Source organism: Mobula hypostoma, chromosome 19 (assembly GCF_963921235.1).
Source record: "Mobula hypostoma chromosome 19, sMobHyp1.1, whole genome shotgun sequence".
NCBI classification, from domain to species: Eukaryota; Metazoa; Chordata; class Chondrichthyes; order Myliobatiformes; family Myliobatidae; genus Mobula; species Mobula hypostoma.
Window position 1 is genome coordinate 56524144 of NC_086115.1, and position 20891 is coordinate 56545034.

Consider the following 20891-nt stretch of genomic DNA (forward strand, 5'->3'; position numbering starts at 1 on the left):
GCTTCTTTCTGGCGGGTCTGCTTTAGATTTCGCCTTGGGGTCCTGGGGTGGGGGGCGGTGGGAGGGGCTTCACGTTTTAGTTTGTTTCTCTTTGGGCTATATACATTATTGAAGTATTGGTTACGTCCTTTTCCCCGGTATCTTTTGTATGTTCTGTTTCCTCTCCGGGTCTGTGGGTCGCGCCTATTGTCAATCCTCCTTGTTATGGGTTGACTTTAGGATTTATGGAGTCTATTATTAATTTTGTCTCCTGGAATACTAATGGTCTTAATCATCCTATTAAAAGGAAAAAAGTTTTTAAAGTGTTCCGGAGACTTAAAGCACAAATTTTATTTTTACAAGAGACCCATGTACGGAGGGGGGACAGACTACGTTTTTTCAAATTTTGGAAGGGACAACAATTTCATTCGAACTCCAATGCTAAGATTCGAGGCGTCTCTATTTTTATAGACTCCTCAGTTACTTTTATACAACAGGATATTATCTCTGATCCGAATGGTAGATTTTTATTGGTTAGTGGTTTATTATTTAATAAAAAAGTAGTTTTGGTTAATGTTTATGCTCCTAATATGGATTGTCCGGAATTTTATAAATCATTGTTTGATCAGTTTCCGAATTTGAACGAGTTTTCATTGATTTGGGGCGGAGATCTTAATACCTGTTTATCTCCAGCTTTGGACCGTTCGGCTCCTTTACGGACTTTACCTAATAAATCTGCAAATTTGATTAATTTTTTCCTTTCTGATTCTGGGTCGACGGACATTTGGCGTTTTCTGCATCCTCAGGAAAAAGATTTTTCCTTCTTTTCACATGTTCATCATTCCTATTCAAGAATTGATTATTTTTTCATTGATTCTCGTCTCATTTCTTCAGTGATTAAATGTGATTATGATTCTATAACCATTTCGGATCATGCTCCACTTAAGCTTTCTATTAAAATTATGGCCAATATACCAAACAATAGACAATGGCGTTTTAATTCGCTGTTGCTTCAGGACTCGGACTTTGTTAATTTTATGAATGAACAGATTGAGCTTTTTTTTACAATTAACCATACAGAAGATATTTCGGTTAACACTCTTTGGGACACTTTTAAAGCCTATATTCGGGGTCAGATTATTTCGTATTCCGTTGCTTTGAGGAAGAAACAGAAGCAGGAGGAGATGGTAATTGTGGACAAGATTAAAGAAATTGATAAGAAATATGTTATGGCTCCTTCTGAGGAGCTATACAAACAAAGAACTGAACTTCAAATGGAACACAGTTTACTACTCTCGTCCTCGATTGTAAACCAATTAAAGAAAACAAGAAGTGATTTTTATGTTCACAGTGATAAAATTGGCAAGCTGCTGGCTAATCAATTGAAATCTAATTATGTTAAATCTCAAATCAATCAGATTTATAACCAAAATGATCGATTGATATTGGATCATGTGGGGATTAATCAAACCTTTTGTGATTTTTATTCTTCTTTATACCAATCAGAGTCTCCTCGAGATTCTAAATATATGAATGATTTTTTAGATAAGTTAGACTTCCCTCTGATTTCACAGGATATGTCTTCTTTATTAGATACTTCCATTACAATGGATGAGATTAAGAATGTTATTTTTTCTATGAATCTGGGGAAAGCTCCTGGCCCTGATGGGTTTACCGTTGAATTTTATAAATGTTTTGCTTCTTTATTGATTCCTTGGCTCTATAAGGTTTTTGAGGCTTCTTTGAAACTTGGTAAACTTCCGGAATCTTTTAATAGAGCATCAATTTCTTTAATACTAAAGAAGGATAAAGACCCTGCTCAATGTGCATCTTATAGACCAATATCTTTATTAAATGTTGATTCTAAAGTTTTTTCTAAGTTATTAGCAAATAGACTAGAAAAAGTACTTCCTTCTATTATTTCGGAAGACCAAACGGGTTTTATTAAAGGTCGTTACTCTTTTTATAATATTCGTACATTGTTAAATATCGTTTATACTCCCTCACAAAATGTTCCTGAGTGTGTTATTTCTTTAGATGCCGAGAAAGCTTTTGATAGAGTAGAATGGCCTTATTTATTTAAGGTGCTTGAAATGTTTAATTTTAGCTTGAAATTTATATCCTGGATTAAACTGTTATATTACTCCCCTGTAGCCTCGGTTCGTACTAACTCCTTAAACTCACCTTTTTTTCCTCTCTTTCGTGGTACTCGACAAGGCTGTCCTCTTAGTCCCCTATTATTTGATATTGCATTAGAACCTCTTGCAATTGCTATTCGAGAATCTTTAAATATTACTGGGATAACTCGGGGATTAAAGTCCCATAAATTATCACTCTATGCTGATGATTTACTTTTATATATTTCTAATCCTGAGAGATCCATTCCTGCTGTTTTAGAGTTATTAGCACAATTTGGTCTTTTCTCAGGTTATAAATTAAATCTTAGTAAGAGTGAACTTTTTCCGATTAATAAACATCTTCCCTTATATTATAAATTTCCATTTAAATTGATTAATAATTACTTTTCATATCTTGGGATTAAAATTACTTGTAAACATAAAGATTTATTTAAGACTAACTTTTTACCATTAATAGACCATATTACTCAACTTTCATCTAAATGGTTTCCCTTATATTTAACTTTGATTGGTCGTATTAATGCAGTTAAGATGTTTTTTTTGCCAAAATTTTTATATGTGTTTCAGGCATTACCAATTTTCGTTCCTAAATCTTTTTTTGATAAAGTTGACTCTAAAATTTCTTCATTTATTTGGCAGAACAAGAATCCGAGACTGGGTAAAATACATTTACAGAAAGCTAAGAGAGATGGAGGTTTAGCATTACCTAACTTTAGATTTTATTATTGGGCTATTAATATTCGACATATGAAATTTTGGTTACTTGATCGGGACATACTATTTATTCCTAAATGGGTAGCATTGGAATTACAATCTGTTCAGGGTTATACACTTGGTTCTATTTTAGGTTCCTCTCTTCCTTTTGATTCGAAACGTCTTAAGCAGGTCTCTAACCCGATAGTTAAATATGCTTTGCGCATTTGGTTTCAATTCAGAAAATTTTTTGATCTTAATCAATTCGGGTTAGCGATTCCTATTTTAGGTAACATATTTTTTCCTCCCTCTTTTACGGATCGCGCTTTTCAAACTTGGAAGACTAAGGGTATTTTACGGTTTTTGGATTTATTTTTAGATGGTTCCCTTATGTCTTTTGAACAATTATCTAACAAATATAACTTATCAAGAATACATTTTTTTAGATATTTACAAGTTAGAAATTTCCTAAGTACTATACTTACTTCCTTTCCAATGCTTCCTCCTATATATATTTTAGATTCGATAATTAACCTTAATCCATGTCAGAAAGGTGCATCGGCTATGATTTATAATATTATTATGAAACTTAGGAAAGCTCCATTTGATAAGATTAGGGTAGATTGGGAACAGGAATTGGGGCTTACCATTTCTGTGGATGATTGGGGGCAGATTTTACAATTAGTTAATACTTCCTCTATTTGTGCTAAACATTCCCTAATTCAATTTAAAGTGGTTCATAGAGCACATATGTCCAAAGATAAGTTAGCGCGTTTTTACTCGCATATTAATCCTTTCTGTGATAGATGTTCGGGGCAGATAGCCTCTTTAACTCATATGTTTTGGTCTTGCCCTACTTTGGAAACTTTTTGGAGAGATATTTTCAATATTATTTCTAAGGTATTAAATATAGATATCTCTCCTCACCCTATTACTGCTATCTTTGGACTACCTAAAATTTCTAGTAATCTTTCCCCTTCAGCCCGTAGAATGATTGCATTTCTTACTTTAATGGCGAAAAGATGTATTTTACAACATTGGAAAGAGCTTAATGCTCCAACTACCTTTTTTTGGTTTTCTCAGACGATTTTATGTTTGAATCTGGAGAAAATTAGAAGTAACCTTTATGATTCTTCATTTAAATTTGAACAGATTTGGGGACCTTTTATTCGATATTTTCATTTAATGTAATATTTACCCTTCTTGTTTTCTCTTCACTGTTTTAATGGAGGTCGGGAATTGAGGACGTGATTTTAAGTTTAACTCTGTTTGGTTTCAAGTTAGCCCATTGCTTTGCTTTGCTTTTAGTTAGTTGCACGGTGGGTTTTTTTTTGGGGTTTTTTTTTTCTTTTTTTCCATTGATATATATAAAATCTAGTATACTATTATGTTATCTTGGTTTCTTATGCTTAAATTACATTGTTTGTAGTATTTTCTTTTTGGTATTGTTATCTTTTGGAATTTTATTATACTTTAACATTGTATTAATGTTTATATGGCTTACCTTTTTTGTATACTTACTCAATAAAAAGATTTAAAAAGAAAGAAAGAACACCTGGAGAATAAAGACGCATACATAAGGCTCCTTTTCATTGACTACAGCTCTGCCTTTAATACCATCATTCCAAATAAACTGATTCCTAAGCTCCGGAACCTGGGTCTTAGCACTCAGATCTGCAGCCGGATCTTCAGCTTCCTCACAGACAGGACCCAGGCTGTAAAAATAGGGGACAAGCTCTCCTCTACAATCACTCTGAGCACTGGTGCCCCACAAGGCTGTGTACTTAGCCCCCTGCTGTACTCACTGTACACCCATGATTGTGTAGCCAAGTTTCCATCAAACTCAATATATAAGTTTGCTGATGACAACAATTGTAGTCCGTATCTCAAGTAATGATGAGTTTGAGTACAGAGAGGAAATTAAGAACCTGGTGGCATGGTGCGAAGACAATAACCTATCCCTCAACGTCAGCAAGACAAAGGAATTGGTTGTTGACTTCAGAAGGAGTAGCCGATCGCACGACCCAATTTACATCGGCGGTGCGCAAGTGGAACAGGTGAAAAGCTTTAAGTTCCTCGGGGTCAATATCACAAATGACCTGACTTGGTCCAACCAAGCAGAGTTCACTGCCAAGAAGGCCCACCAGCACCTTTACTTCCTGAGAAAACTAAAGAAATTTGGCCTGTCCCCTAAAGCCCTCACTAATTTTTATAGATGCACCGTAGAAAGCATTCTTCTAGGGTGCATCACAACCTGGTATGGAAGTTGTCCTGTCCAAGACCGGAAGAAGCTGCAGAAGATCATGAACACAGCGCAGCACATCACACAATCCAATCTTCTGTCCTTGGACTCACTTTACACTGCACGCTGTTGGAGCAATGCTGCCAGGATAATCAAGGACATGACCCACCCAGCCAACACACTCTTCATCCTTCTTTCCTCCAGGAGAAGGCTCAGGAGCTTGAAGACTTGTACAGCCAGATTTGGGAACAGCTTCTTTCCAACTGTGATAAGACTGCTGAATGGATCCTGATCTGGATCTGGGCCGTACCCTCCAAATATCCGGACCTGCATCTCAGTTTTTTTGCACTACCTTACTTTCCATTTTTATATTTTCTATTTATGATCTATAATTTAAATTTTTAATATTTACTATCGATTTGTAATCCAGGGAGCGGGAAGCGCAGAATCAAATATCGCTACGATGATTGTACATTCTAGTATCAATTGTTTGGCGACAATAAAGTATAAAGTATAAGTAAAGTACTATCTGGTATGTCTTTGGACTGTGAGAGGAAACCAGAGCACTGGGAGCGAATTCACACATTCCATGGAGAGGACATACAGACTCCTTACAGAAGATGCTGGGATTGAAGTCTGAACTCCGACACACTGAGCTGAAACAGCGTCACCCTAACTTTACTAGGTTAGCTTTATTTGCCATGTGTACATCAAGGTATGCAGTGAAATGCATTGTTTGTGTCAAAAAGCCCAACACAGTTCAAGATGTGCTGGAGGCCACACGCAAGTGTCACCACACTTCTGGTGCCAACATAGCATGCTCATAATTTACTAACACTCATCCTAATTCATATGTCCTTTTGGAACGTGGGAGGAAACCAGAGCATCTGGAGGAAACTCACACAGTCATGGGGAGAATGTACAAACTCCTTTCTTCCTTTTTCAATCTTTTTATTAGTTTCATAGTATATAAACATAACATAGCAATAATACAAAGTTATTGGGAATACATTGTTATACTTAACATGAGTAATTATAAAACCAAATGGTATTTAATTGACAAAACTCCCAATCATATAGGATACCAATGAATAATACAGGACAAAAAGAAAATATCTAGACAAAAATCATGAAAAAAGAAAAAAATATATAACCCCCTCAAAAACAAACTAATCTAAACAGAATTAATCAACTAAACTAAAAAAAAGACCTGGGCTATTTTAACAACGTAAAAAATGGGAGAAAAGAAAACCTTAGTGTCGACGACTCCCTTCCTCCCAACCAACACTACAGAGAAGTAAAATAAGTTTGGAAATTACAAACTCCTTACAGTCAAACTCCTTACAGACATGGGGAGAAAGTACAAACTCCTTACAGACAGTGGTGGGAATTGAACCCTGAATGATGATACCTAACGTTGCACTAACTGCTATGTTACTGTACTGTACATGGACTGTAATCAGCTGCAAACACTGGGGAGATGCTTTCAGTGCTGTCTCCACAATAACCTCCATATCCATGGTCACAATAAGTGACCAAAGGCAGTGTCCAAGCTTGAACCCCCAGATTTGAGGCTCTGATTATGCTCAGCCAGCTCCAACAGGCAAGCCTCCTCAATCCCAGATCCTCCAAGCAGGTGATGTCCCATTCCTGAACCATTGTATTCTATTCTGGGCTAAAGGTGACGGGTTGTATTTGAACCGGAGTGACATGGTACTCGGTGACGGCCCAGGTGCAGAGGGAGAGACACGGCAGCAGAATAAACAGTTCACTGAATTTTAATAAGAACTGTACAGAACAAAAGGAAAAATAATAAACGCTGGGCCAACAGGGCTACTAACTGAAACTCTCAAATTAAAATCTAATGCCATCACCATGGCTTGGAAGCAGTAACTTAATACTAAATAAATTCTGCCGCTTTACAGTGTCAATCTAAATTGTAATCTCCTTTTCTGGAACATGGACTAAATAAGCAGGGAGTGTTGACATCGCTGTGCTTCAGTCCTGACTTGACAAGACTGAAACGAGAGGAAGGGAGTTAAATACAACCACAAATTAATCATAATTGGCTGGAATGCGTATTCTCACGAGTGTGATTGCTGACCTCTCGACCCCTTTCAGCTATCTGTCTGTGAGGGTGTCCAGACTCCACAACAGAGTCTGTGGTTGTGACACAGAGAGGGGCCAATATCCTTGCAGGGAAATTTGTCTAGTGCTAAACAGGAGGGTTTAAAATACATCAGCTATGTGGGAGGGGACACTGAGCAAGAGCAACAGAGACTGAGAGAGAAAATAAATCCGCCATTAGTGAATGGTGGAGCAGATTTATTGGGCCAATTGGTCTTATCATCATCATCTTTACGTGTCGTGTTGTATGAGATGGTTGATCATGGTCTCATGACTATGACTGTTCTTGGCAGACTTTTGTACAGAAGTGCTTTGCCATCGCCTTCTTCTGGGCAGTGTCTTTACAGGATGGGTGACCCCAGCCATTACCAATACTCTTCAGAGATTGTCTGCCTGGTGTCAGTGGTCGCATAACCAGGACTTGTGATAAGCACCAGCTGCTCAAATGACCATCCACCACCTCCTCCCATGGCTTCACCTGACCTTGATCAGGGGGGCTAAGCAGGTGCTACATATCACCCAAGGGTGACCTGCAGCGTAACGGAGGGAAGGAGCACTTTACACCTCCTTTGGTAGTGACGTATTGCCACCCCACCACAACAGTAGTCTTATGATGTAATGTCTATAATACATAATGTTATGTCCATTTTTGAACACAGCACTTTGTTCAGCTCCATTTAGGCTTGTGCTGTTACATAGTAGCCTAGGTGTGCAAAAGCTAATCTAAGTCTTGCTAGCATCAGGTACTAATTTCTGCCTTTTCTTGACAGTGCGTTGGTCCTTTACAGACCAGAACCATCCCCCTTCCCACAGATGCTGGCTGACCTGCTAAGATTCTCCAGCAGTTTGTTTGTGGCCCTTCACATTGTTGTTTTATTTTTAAATTGACCCTGCAGGCAGTAATTTATATTTCCTTCAGGTATGACCCCCATGAAACTGGAACTGTTAAAACCGACAGTCTACTGAGAACACTGGGCTTCCAGGCTAAAAGCAATCAAGGTGAAGAAGGAAACAAAACTTCGTTAGCTCTTGGCAAGACAAAACGATTCAGGTTGTCAGAAGATCAGCCCAGTACATGTGGATATTTTTCCTATTACCAGGGGAATGGTTTTAACTCTCAAACATCTGTCTGGTAGAGTGCAGTAGCTGGGCACCCAATAGTACTGTCAGGAAGGCCATTCTGAGGATCGGTTCTCAATAGGAGGGAGGTTTGTGTGTGTGTGTGTGTGTGTGTGTGTGTGTGTGTGTGTGTGTGTGTCTGCGCGCGTGTGTGTGTGCGCGTGCGTGCGTCTTGCCGGCCAAATCCCACCTGCACCAACTGGCCTTAGGAAAAGTTATGTATCTGTGTGAGCAGTTGTTTTTTTCATTCTGGATTTGAGCTCCTGCAGTCTCTTGTGTCTGCTGAACACACACAAAATGCTGGTGGAACTCAGCAGGTCAGGCAGCATCGATGGAAAGGAGTAAACAGTTGACCCTTCATCAGGACTGGAGAAAGAAAGGATGAGGAGTTAGAGTAAGAAGGTGTGGGGAGGGGAGGAAGAAACGCAAGGTGATGGGCGAAACCGGGAGGGGAAGGGCGAGGGGTAAAGTAAAGAGCCAGGAAGTCGATTGGCGAAAGAAACAGGGCTGGAGAAGGAGGAATCTGATAGAAGAGGATAGAAGGCCATGGAAGAAAGAAAAGGGGGAGGACACCAGCGGGAGATGAGGGGCAGGTAAGGAGCTAAGGTGGAAGTGGGAAATGGTGAAGGGTGGAGGGGGGTGCTTTACCGGAGGTTTGAGAAATCGATTTTCAGGCAGTCAGGTTGGAGGCTACCCAAATGGTGTTGCTCCTCCAACCTGAGTGTGGCCTCATCGTGGCAGCAGAGGAGGCCATGGACTGACATGCTGGAATAGGAATGGGAAGTGGAATTAAAATGGGTGGCTCCTCCCCTCTCTCTCCTTCACCATTCCCCATTCCCTTTTCCCTCTCTCACCTTATCTCCTTACCTTGCCCCTCACCTCCCTCTGATGTTCCTACCCCTTTCCTTTCTTCCATGGCCTTCTGTCCTCTTCTATTAGATTCCCCCTTCTCCTGTCCTGTATCTTTTGCCAATCAACTTTCCAGCTCAGTCCCGTATTGGATCGCAAAGCATTCCAGCGGGTGGTGAAAACTGCCCAGCAGATTATCGGCACCCAATTGCTCACCATTGAGAACATCTACCATAAATGCTGTCAGGGCAGGGTGAAAAGCATTATCAAGGATGCATCTCACCCTAACCATGGACTTTTTACTCTCCTCCCATCCGGTAGGCGCTACAGGAGCCTCCGTTCCCGCACCAGCAGGCACAGGAAGAGCTTCTTCCCTGAGGCTGTGACCCTGCTGAACCTCACATCACAGCGCTAAGCAGTATTGCACCCATTTTGTACTGTCTCAGTACTTTTATATTTGTGTGCTGTAGCAGGTATTTTGTAAATAATACTATTCTTTGCATTTCTGGTCAGATGCTAACTGCATTTCATTGGCTTTGTATCTGTACTCAGCACAATGACAATAAAGTTGAATCTAATCTAATCTTTACTTCACCTTTCCCCCTCCCTCTTCCCTATTTCACTGATCACCTTGTGTTTCTTCCTCCCCTCCCCTACCTTCTTACTCTGACTCCTCAACTTTTTTCTCCAGTCCTGATGAAGGGTCTCAGCCCGAAACGTCGACTGTACGCTTTTCCATTGATGTTGCCTGGCCTGCTGAGCAGTCTGCTGATTTTCTCTCTTGAGTCTGCTTAGGATTTTGGATGTTTCATAGAGTGTCCACGACTAGAATCACATTTACATGATCAGAAACTGACTTGTGTAGGTAGATGAGGTTCCTCCATGTTGCAAGAAACTGCCTCCTCTGCCCAGCTGTAAGACCCATGCAAAATAGCTTCAGAACATGGTAATAAGACCTCACTCTCAACTTAACTCAGTTACCCTCCATTACAATCAGACCGATGGAACTAAGTGCTCCCCTGTCCGGATTAATGCGAAAATTAGATGTGGAAATAAAGATAAATATTGTAAAATCTTAAATAATATTATGGCCAACAAATCCTCATTTTCATTGCATGCATGCTTAAGATACCAGCTTGGAGGACATGAGAGCTTTGACCAACAATGTCTCATTTTGACCAGCTATGTCTAATTTTGACCAATAATGTCATATTTTGACCAACAATATTTCATTTTGTTTGTGTGTAAGGTTAAGACAGCAGTTCGGAGGATGTGAGAGCTTAATTTGGTTAATGCCAAGTCAAAAAATAATTGGTGTGTGTGTGCTTAACTTGATGCATAACTAAATCAATTTCAAGATTTCAAATACTTGATAGTAAATGTAAACATGATTTGGATGAATTTCAAAGTACACTGATATGTGTGCCAAATGGAAAAAAATCAATAGCATTCCCAAACTGAATTTTATTTTAATAATTGATAATTTTTCACATTCAAATATAGGGTTCTCGGCTAGAAACCCATCCAAAGCAGAAAGAGAGAGGAAGTTGACACTGGACATTGAGAACTGGTTGAAGGAAAAATTTAGAGAAGGTTTCAAAAGCATGAAGACTGACTTCTGTTACTATGACCAAGACAATTCTGGAAAGGTAACAATGTACACAGAAATTCTTGACATTTACCTTGGTAAAAGTACAATAGTCACTCAAAGTTATGCTTTGTTGTCAGGCAGTTTCCTTTTCGTGTTTGTCTTTGTAATTGCATTCTGTTGCAACGGCCCATTGTACGTCAGTATCGAGGGGAAGAGTTAATAAACCTCAGTGGTCCTATGTAGAAAACATAGTTTTCAGAGTTTCTTTCATTTCACAGCAGAACATGCCAAAAGGTCATAATTCCAATTTTTGTGTAACATTAGAACAGAGTTTAGATTTAATAGCATAATTTCATAGTGTTATAGAGTAGAAAAAATAAAAAGGCTTTCTTTATGGGCTAGCGTTGGAAAAATGATTTTTCACTGCTTAAATGCAACAGCATTGTTAAAGTGCAGTCAGATCATCTACAGCTGGTATCAAGATGATCTTTAATGTACTTTTAATACAATTTAAATGAAGTTTACTTTTGGAAAGGAAATATTTAATGTACCAAAGTAAGAGAAGTGTAAACAAATCTTGGTTAGAATCCAATTCCAACAAAGTTAAAGTTCTTGAAATTAATATAGGGCAGAAGCAAATTACAGTGAAATTCTCACGCAATTCTGATGGAATTATTATTATTTTATATTAAGGTAACCAGGGAAAACTTTTTGCACGTCCTGAAAAAATTTGACCTGCGACTCAAAGAAGATCAATTAAATACTTTCCTTGTGCGTTGTGGCCTTCAAGAAGATGCACCAAATGTAAATTATATAGAATTTCTTCACAATTTCCAAGACAGAAGTAAAAACGGGATACCTCACAGGATTATAACTGATGAAAATCACAGGTAAGATTAATGAGGAGTCAGGCAAACACAGATAAGTTTTTCATTTTAATCATTCTAGGATTTGTCTCTGACTACAGAAATTATACAGTGACTTCATGCAGTAATTCCTGTGAAATTATTGCAGGATGAGTTGTGTCTTTGATGTTTTTAATAACTTTCTATTATTCCACACAGATTTAATAAACTCAGCAGTTATGGCTCACAATCCTCAGTGACTGCTTTGGAAGCGAAACTAATGAATCTTTTGCATTATGAATTCCTTACACTTTTAGGACTTTTTCAGTAAGTTAATGTTATCTCACTCATAGTTATCATGAACTGATTAGAAAAAACATTGTAGTATATTGTATGTTGTATCAATAATATCTTCCTTCAGGAGATCCTAAGTTGTTTCACTGTTAATTGTTTTTAAGTGGAATCACAGTTGTTAATATTGCAAAAAAAAACATTCATAAGTACCAAGATTCCAAAATGAGCAATGAGTTAAGTGGCCAGTTAACCTGGATTACTGGTATTGGCTGTGGGATGGCTGATGACAGGAACAGCAGAAGTTTTCCTGCTCTCCCATGAATATTGTAATGGGATTTTTTTTTTACATCCCTCTATGTTGCCAGATATGAGTTGTGTAGTGGCCAAACCAAACCAAAACCAAAACAATTGCTGCTGCTGGCCACCCTATGGACTTGTTATACTTGCATGATGTGTCCTCACTCCAATAATGGTTGCTTCGAAAGTGGAGGATATGCATTTGATTGCTTATTGGCAATTAACAGACACATAATCTTGAAGCGACAAAACTAAAGGATACCCAAGTGTAGGCTCAGTGAAATTGAGCATTGTTGCATGGTCAGCAAAAGAGACGACCTCCGTCAGTCCCAGCTACAAACTAACTGTGACCAACAAAGCACAAAGGCATAATTTATTCCCTTTGCCTTTGCCACAGTCCCACTCATTTGGCTAGTTACCATAATAAACATAGTGAACACGCAGCACAGAATACATTGCAGATAGAGACATATACGTGACTCCTGCAGGTTGTTTTAATATTTTTCCAAAAGGTGGAACATTTGCCAGTGTACAATTCAGCAAACACAGCATGAAGTTTTGATGGTGACATTCTAACACAAAGGGTACTGCAAAAGTAACATGATGTCAGATGTCATGTGATCACGTAGTAGGACATTACATGCATTTTACTAACAAATAAGATCGCTGTATTATCTTATTCTGCAGTAAAATTGACAACAAGAAGCTAGATGTAATCAGCCAGCAGGACTTCTGGGCAGTCTTAAACAGCAGGTAAATAATCATACCACCTGATATAAATGTAATATCCTCCCATGCCTCACTGGTGCATCAGGCGACAAACTGGCTGCATCTTTAGCGTTTATCTGTTTTACAAGGCTGGGTTGCTAGCTCGATGCTCAACTCAGCACTAATGGAAAGCGTACTAGGAGCCGGCTGGATTTGAACCTGGGACCTCTTGCCTCAAAGTCCAGTGCAGATGCCACTACACCACTGGGCAGCTATACCAACTGATAATCTTTAATAAATTACAGGCATTATATTAATAAACTGTGATATTAATTTTGCATAACTGAATTATAAACTGCAGATTTGTATACACAATTTCTGTTTCATTTAGGCAAAATCTCTCACTCTAATTACTGGTAACACTTTGTTGCCTAAAATTTCATTCAGTATGATTGTTCTCAAAAGTTCTCAGAAGAGCCCAAGCAGTTCGATCACTCATACCAACAATAAGAGAAAGACAAATCAGACAAATTCCTAGGACATATCATGCAGAAAGATGAACTAGAATAACTCACACTCTCTGGAAAGATTGAGGGAGTAAACCTAGAGGAAGACCTCGGCTTATGTACATCAAAAGCATAGCCAGGTGGCTACACATCGAGGAAATGGAAGTCATCCAAAACACGAAGGATAGAGCTATATGGAAAACCATGGTCACCAAAGTCCGCATCGGATATGGTACCTAGACAGACATGATTGTAAAACTCCAATGATAAGGACCAACAATTATGAATAAATTGAACATGTTTACTATCAATTAAACAATACTGGATGAGACCGTACCAGTGACCAACTCCTTTTTTATTGCTATTTTTGCAAGATTTTCATTGCGGCAGACTGGCTGTGTCACCTCCCGTCAGCAAGTGACACAGCGCTAAATTGAAACGAACTAAAATGAACATTCCTGGACTGTTTCAAGGCCTCTGCTGTTTGATGTTTTACATTCTGTGTGTTTTTTTTTGCCATTTGCGCAATTTCTTCTTTTTTTGTGTGTTGGGTGTTTGACGTTTTCTTTGAAAGGGTGCCATGGTGTTTCTTTGTTTCATGGCTGCCTGTGGAAAGATGAATCTCAGGGTTGTATACTCTATCCATACTTGGTTAGCAAATGTACTTTAAGTCTTACTTCGAATATTGAACACAATTAACAGCCAGTATTACACAATGGGATATGGGCTTTTTGAATTGTTTATGTTCCTCATCTAAAGAGGACTTCCTGCTTCTCTGCTGATTACACCCTGAACCAGCTGGATAGGCTTCATATTTTAGGCTCAGCCATTTACTCTGGAGGTTAGAAAAATGGGGGAATTCCTGGGAATTGTCTCATTTTCCAAATATGGGCAAGTTTCTGATATATTGGCAGTGGATCAATAGTGGATGAGCTTTTGTTCTGACTCTTTCTTCTTGTCCAAAACAGGAGAAATAATCAACATGTCCAAATTTCTGAGCTACAGACTTGCAAATACATGGCATCATTTGTGCGTTTTACTGAAATGAACCTTTGTAAAGAGGTTAAAATTGCATCTTATTTTAATACTGCAGTGTATAATCTCATATATGTCTATCATGCAAGGTTTAGTATCAACATGACTGATGAAGAAAAGAATTATTTGAAGAATAGGATACCGCTTGATTACCAAGGGAATGTAAAATATCTTGAATTCATGTCCCTGTTTGACAAATGGTGAGTAGGTCTTTGCCAAGCTCTACTGTTAATAAATACATAAGGTATTTCCATTTTAAGACCATAAGAATCCACAGTACGTAACAGTCATTCATCAAGTTTTCTACAATAATCCCAGTTGGTAAGCACTAATCAATCTTGAGGTTTAGAAGGTTAGCTGGTACATGTCGGTCCATGGCCTCACCTTGGCACAAGAGGTTGGAGGAGCAACACCTCATATTCTCTCTCGGTAGCACCCAACCTGATGGCATGAAGATTGATTTCTCCTTCTGGTAATCTTTTCCTTCCCCCTCCCCTCTTCTTCTATCCCACACTCTGGCCTTTTACCTCTTCTTACCTGCCCCTCACTCCCCCCTCAGTCCCCTTCTCCCTCCCTTTCTCCTGTGGTCCATTCTCCTCCTACCAGATTCCTTCTTCTCCAGCCCTTGACCTTTCTCACCCATCTGGCTTCCCCTATCACCTTCTAGCTTGTCCTCCTTCCCCTTCCGTCACCTTTTTATTCTGGCATCTTCCTCCTTCCTTTCCAATCCTGAAGCATCTCGGCCTGAAACGTCAACTGTTTATTCATTTCCATAAATGCTGCCTGGCCTACAGAGTTCCTCCAGCACTGTGTGTGTTGCTGGTATTCATTATCTGTCTATCCATTGTGTAAATGAATGAACCATGTTTAGCACAGCTGCTGTAAACAATATGAACAAATGGGTTGCATTTGGCAGTGAGTGGCAAATGATTGAAGCATGCCATTCAGCTTGCACTTTCATCAGTTTTTGATTGACAGTTTGCTTTCAGATACGTATCTGAGCTGCTATAGCGTTCACGACAGAATAACATGAGTGATTGGTAAATGTGGTAGTCTGCAACTAACTGGACTATGATCCGACTGAAACATCACAGTATAAATCAGGAACTTCATCTTTAAATTATGTCAGTAAGCAAAGTAGAGAGGATGTGGTGGAAAAGCTAAGTATAAACAACGAAGATGGAAATAATTCTGAGAGTAATTAAATTCAGAAGTAACGGAACTCCTCACTTTTAAAGTAAATTTCCAGTACCAATAGGCTGCATCATTTCTCTATTAGTAAATACTTTACACTAGAATTCTCCTTCTGGTGTGACTAGTGAGTGGGTGAATTAAACAGTGTGATGTCTGAGTATTAAGTTTAAAAGCCCATCCAATGGCAAGGTACTGATGTAGTTCAAGAAGTGGAATAACTCTGATTGATTTCCCTGATTTACCCTATAGTTCATTTAAAAAAAAACCTAATCATTAAATACAGTACAGTAGTAATTTTATATATTGCATTGTACTACTGGTGCAAAAAACCCACAAATTTTATGACATATGTGAGTGATGATAAACCTGATTCTGAAACAACAGGAATTCTGCAGATGCTGGAAATTCAAGCAACACACATCAAAGTTGCTGGTGAACGCAGCAGGCCAAGCAGCATCTATAGGAAGAGGCGCAGTCGACGTTTCAGGCCGAGACCCTTCGTCAGGACCTGCGCTTTCATCGTCGACTGCGCCTCTTCCTATAGATGCTGCTTGGCCTGCTGCGTTCACCAGCAACTTTGATGTGTGTAACCTGATTCTGATATGGGTCTCTATTGTGGACTGAGAGTGGGAAGGGGTCAGGGAGAAGGGAATCATGGTTGGGAAAAGGGGAAGGGAGCGGGGAGGGAGTGGGAAGCACCGGAGAGATATTCTGTAATGATCAATAAACCAATTGTTTGGAGTCAAATTACCTAGTGTCTCGGGACTGGGTGTGTCTACACTTGCCCCACCCTCGCCCTGGGACTCCTTCTGGTGGTGCTCCGCCCTCGTCATTCCAAACTTCCTTTGCTCCTACCGGATTTACATATTCTCCCTCTGCTCCATGTTGACAAAAACAGTACTGTGTAAAAGTCTTAGGCACTCTATCTATTTATCGCTCTCTCTCTCTATATATATAACTACGACTTTTGCATAGTACTGTATATATTTGATTATTTCTAGCCAACTTTAACTGATGCTGAGAATGTGACACCCAGGATTGCTAATGTTTGATAAATTAGCCTTAGCAAACCTAGGTCAGAGGCAACATTAGTAAAGTTTGCTACTCCTGAATACTAGATGGCAGGCTTTGATGAAGTTCATGTGGTCAATATTAAATATTGGCCTTGACAGTAGTTTTGAGTAGGACTTTGGGTTCATGTTTGGTGAACAGTTTTTGCATCAGGGTCACTGAGACCAATGGGACCGTTTTATTGCAAAGGCAATATGGCCTCAGGAAATATAAAAGCTAACAAGACAACTTATTTTATAACTTTCCTATCTACTCTGAGATTAAGCTGAAAAAGGGGTGTAGCAGTTAATGTAATGCTTTATGGTGCCAAGGATTGGGATTTAGTTCCCAGCACTGTCTGGAAGGAGTTTGCATGTTCTCCCGTGTTTCCTCCGGGTGCTCTGATTTCCTCCCATGTTCCACAAACTATGGGTTGGGGTTAATATCAACATATGGGGCACGCTATGTTGGCACTGGAAGCATGGTGACGCTTGGAGGCTGCCCCTAGCACATCCTCCAACTGTGCTGGTTGTTGACTTAAACATGCATTTCACTGTGGTTTCAATGCTTCAATGCACATATGAAAAATAAAGCTGATATTTAATCTTTAGAAATAAACCATATATGCAACTTCTTGTAAATTCATATCACATTGTCAGACGTGTGCCTTGGTTGCATTGTAGCAAAGGAGCAAGGAGTCTTTTGGGTGACAAGTCCATGATGACGAACCTCAGCAAGGAACAGCCAGTGAGGAAGGAGCACAGTTCAGCAACAACCACAGATCGGGTAGGTCCTAGAGCTTTATTTTCCTGGGCTGAATGTTGATATTCTGTATCATTTTATACCGGGGTTCCCAACCTGGAGTACCTCGGTTAATGGTAGGGTCCATGGCATTAAAAAGGTTGGGAAACCCTGTTTTATACAATGTTATTATGATATGTTAGATTAGATTATGAGGACACTCAGTCCTCGTTTATTGTCATTTAGTAATGCATGCATTAAGAAATGATACAATGTTCCTCCAGTATGATATCACAGAAACACAGGACAGACCAAGACTAAACTGACAAAAACCACATAATTATAACACATAGTTACAACAGTGTAAAACAATACCGTAATTTGATAAAGAGCAGACCATGGGCATGGTAAAAAAAAAAAGTCTCAAAGTCCCGATAGCCCCAACATCTCACGCAGACGGTAGGAGGGAGAAACTCTCCCTGCCATGAGCTTCCAGCGCCGCAAACTTGCCGATGCAGCATCCTGGAAGCACCCGACCACAGCGGACTCTGAGTCCATCCGAAAACTTCGAGCCTCCGACCAGCCCTCCAACACCGAGCACCGAGCAGCATCTCTGCCGAGCGCTTCGACTCCGCCCCGGCTGCCGAGCAACAAGAAAAGCCGAGGATTCAGGGCCTTCCCCTCCGGAGATTCTGGACCACACAGTAGCAGCGGCAGTGAAACAGGCATTTCAGAAGTTTCACCAGATGTCCCTTCGTGCTCTCGTGTCTGGCTCCATCAAATCAGAATTGTGCACGGCACCCTACTTGACAGATAACAGATATAGCCGTTGCGCGCTGCATCGTGCTGCCATCTTCTCCTCTCCTCGATGTGGGTTATAACCAAAGAAAAGATGGCTGGAATCACTTAGCACTCTCGTGTGCGTCAAAACATCAAACTTACAAAAATTAGCGAAAACGGCTAAAAGGAAACGGCTAATCATCCCTGATGAAGATGACAGAGTTTGTCATTGAAACATCAGTTAAAATTGATACCAGTACCCAGTGGGACGCCCAAAAAAAGTTTATTCAAAAACTGCCGATATTTACAAAAAGATATCGGCCTGAAAATAGAATACCAGCTCCATACTTTGTCCAGTGTGAACTCCTGGAAGCCCGGTCTCTCTCTCTCTCCTACTGAGAGCAAACCACCCCAATTTTTAAGCACTAGGAAATAGCATGGCACATGAAACAGAATATGATGAACCCCACAATGTAGTTACAGTCATATTACAAAATAAACAGGTGTAGCTACAATATACAAACAACATATATAGCACACATTTACACATCCCCATTATTAAAAAAAAGGAATATTCTACCATGTATGGCGGGAAAGGCACCAGAAAGCCAAACCCTTTAGGCCCCATTGTAAGAATATGCCAGGGAAAGACATTGTGGTGCATACACACAGCATAATGGCAGCAGAATGACAAGGCAGTGTGGGTGTGTGTGTGTGTGTACAGAGTGCCTTTACGAAGCACCCGCCATCACATACTATCTTTATTCTATTTGTACAAATTATGATCTTATTCAACGTTGGGTATCACCTCAGAGTGCCCAGTATCCAAGTATATTTTATGTTCAGATAAGCTCCATAAGGGCATAAATAGATGAAGCATTGCTGACTGCGTGCTTCCAGTTTCTCAGTACACCCTCCCGTAAGATGAAGTTTTATTCGAAGTGTGTGTGTCCATTCAGTAAATTGACTCAGTGGTGGAGAGTTATTGAAAGAAATTGATAAGCTCTTCAGATAGATCTCAATATTTTTGCACAAGTGGATTCACCTCCTAATAAGCCAAAGAAATATTCATTTTTTTTAAATCATAACTATATAATCCATCTGCACACATTTGAAGAAGTTCTGGCCACACAGAGCATTTTAATGTTACCTCACAATGGATAGTTAAATATTTGTGGCAATGCATACTGTAGTGGTTACTGTAAATATTTGTGGCAATGCACACTGCAGTGGTTACTGGAAAACAAACCCAAGTTGCTGAGTGACTAAGGCCATCAACACTGTATGACGCATTTCCAAATAACAAGTTTCCAAATCAAAAAAGGTACATTTGATCCTTTATTACAAAACCAGCAAAGATGAATGATCTTGTAACGATAAAAGACTAACAACACTAAATTAGTGATATAACCAAGCGATACTAAGTGCAATTAGCAGCCCAATTAAATTAGTATTCCAATTTGCTTTTAGCGTATTTAAGCAGTATTAGAATTAGCGTTCTAAACCAATCTTCCGTCCTTGGACTCAGTTTACACCGCATGCTGTCGGAGCAGTGCTTCCAGGTTAATCAAGGACACGACCCACCCAGCCAACACACTTTTCGTCCCTCTTCCCTCCGGGAGAAGGCTCAGGAGCTTGAAGACTCGTACGGCCAGATTTAGGAACAGCTTCTTTCCAACCGTGATAAGACTGCTGAACGGATCCTGACCCCGATCTGGGCCGTACCCTCCAAATATCCGGACCTGCCTCTCGGTTTTTTTGCACTACCTTACTTTCCCTTTTCTATTTTCTATTTATGATTTATAATTTAAATTTTTAATATTTACTATCGATTTGTACTCCAGGGAGCGGGAAGCGCAGAATCAAATATCGCTGTGATGATTGTACGTTCTAGTATCAATTGTTTGGCGACAATAAAGTATAAAGTATTTAAGCAGTCCATTTAACAATTAACAAAAAAAAAATTCATTCCCGGTGGCTTACTCACTCTCCATCTGACAAAACAACTAACAAACTTATGATTGAATGGCAGAGCAGACTTGATCGGCTGAATTGCCAAATGCTGCCCCTAAGTCTTATGGTTTGTAGTCTTAAACACAGATACGTAACTATACTCACTTGCTTCTACCATGTTGCAACCCACCTGGCGGTTTACCATAATAAACATACCACAAAGTACAATACAGACAAAAAATAGACACATAGATCCTACAGCATACCTCAATATTTAGGGCATTTAGTTAAATATTGGATTGTACAAAGTGCAGGCGTATCTTTCAAAGCTGGTTTTGTGAGTGTATGAACTTAAAAAACATTGTGAACTAATGCAGATTGTAACACGCTACACACACAAAATGCTGGAGGAACTTAGTAGGCCAGGCAGCATCTATGGAAAAGAGTAAACAGTTGATGTTTTGGGCTGAAATCCTTCAGAAGGACTGGAAGAAAAAAAAGGTGAGGTGTAGACTTAACATGCTATTTTATTTCAGCAATGTTTCTGAATTTCTTCCTCCATTAGATCACAAAAATTATACAGAATCTTTTGAAGAAGCATTACGGAATGGTCGAAGAAAGTTTTAATAAGCTGGATACAATGAACACAAAGCAGCTTTCTCCTGAATCAATGTACCAGCTAATGAAGCAGTTAAGGAGACTTCTTGTATTTTGATATAGTTAACAGAAATGCACATTTCACAGTCACAG

General features: G+C 39.5%; 2 protein-coding genes across 2 annotated transcripts in view; one reads left to right on the top strand and one right to left on the bottom strand.

Moving 5' to 3' along the window:
• Window positions 1–20891, top strand: part of LOC134358664 (EF-hand calcium-binding domain-containing protein 6-like) — a 71857-nt gene that overhangs the window by 43627 nt on the left and 7339 nt on the right. Inside the window, exons 7-14 of the mRNA XM_063071118.1 lie at window positions 8099–8250; window positions 10651–10796; window positions 11432–11628; window positions 11803–11910; window positions 12862–12927; window positions 14513–14623; window positions 17351–17453; window positions 20707–20831. Coding sequence (XP_062927188.1) covers window positions 8099–8250; window positions 10651–10796; window positions 11432–11628; window positions 11803–11910; window positions 12862–12927; window positions 14513–14623; window positions 17351–17453; window positions 20707–20831 — 1008 coding nt within the window. The remainder of the gene's footprint in view (window positions 1–8098; window positions 8251–10650; window positions 10797–11431; window positions 11629–11802; window positions 11911–12861; window positions 12928–14512; window positions 14624–17350; window positions 17454–20706; window positions 20832–20891) is intronic.
• Window positions 10605–20891, bottom strand: part of gucy2g (guanylate cyclase 2g) — a 97209-nt gene continuing 86922 nt past the window's right edge. Inside the window, exon 22 of the mRNA XM_063071119.1 lies at window positions 10605–10973. The gene's annotated coding sequence lies outside the window, so the exon portion shown is untranslated. The remainder of the gene's footprint in view (window positions 10974–20891) is intronic.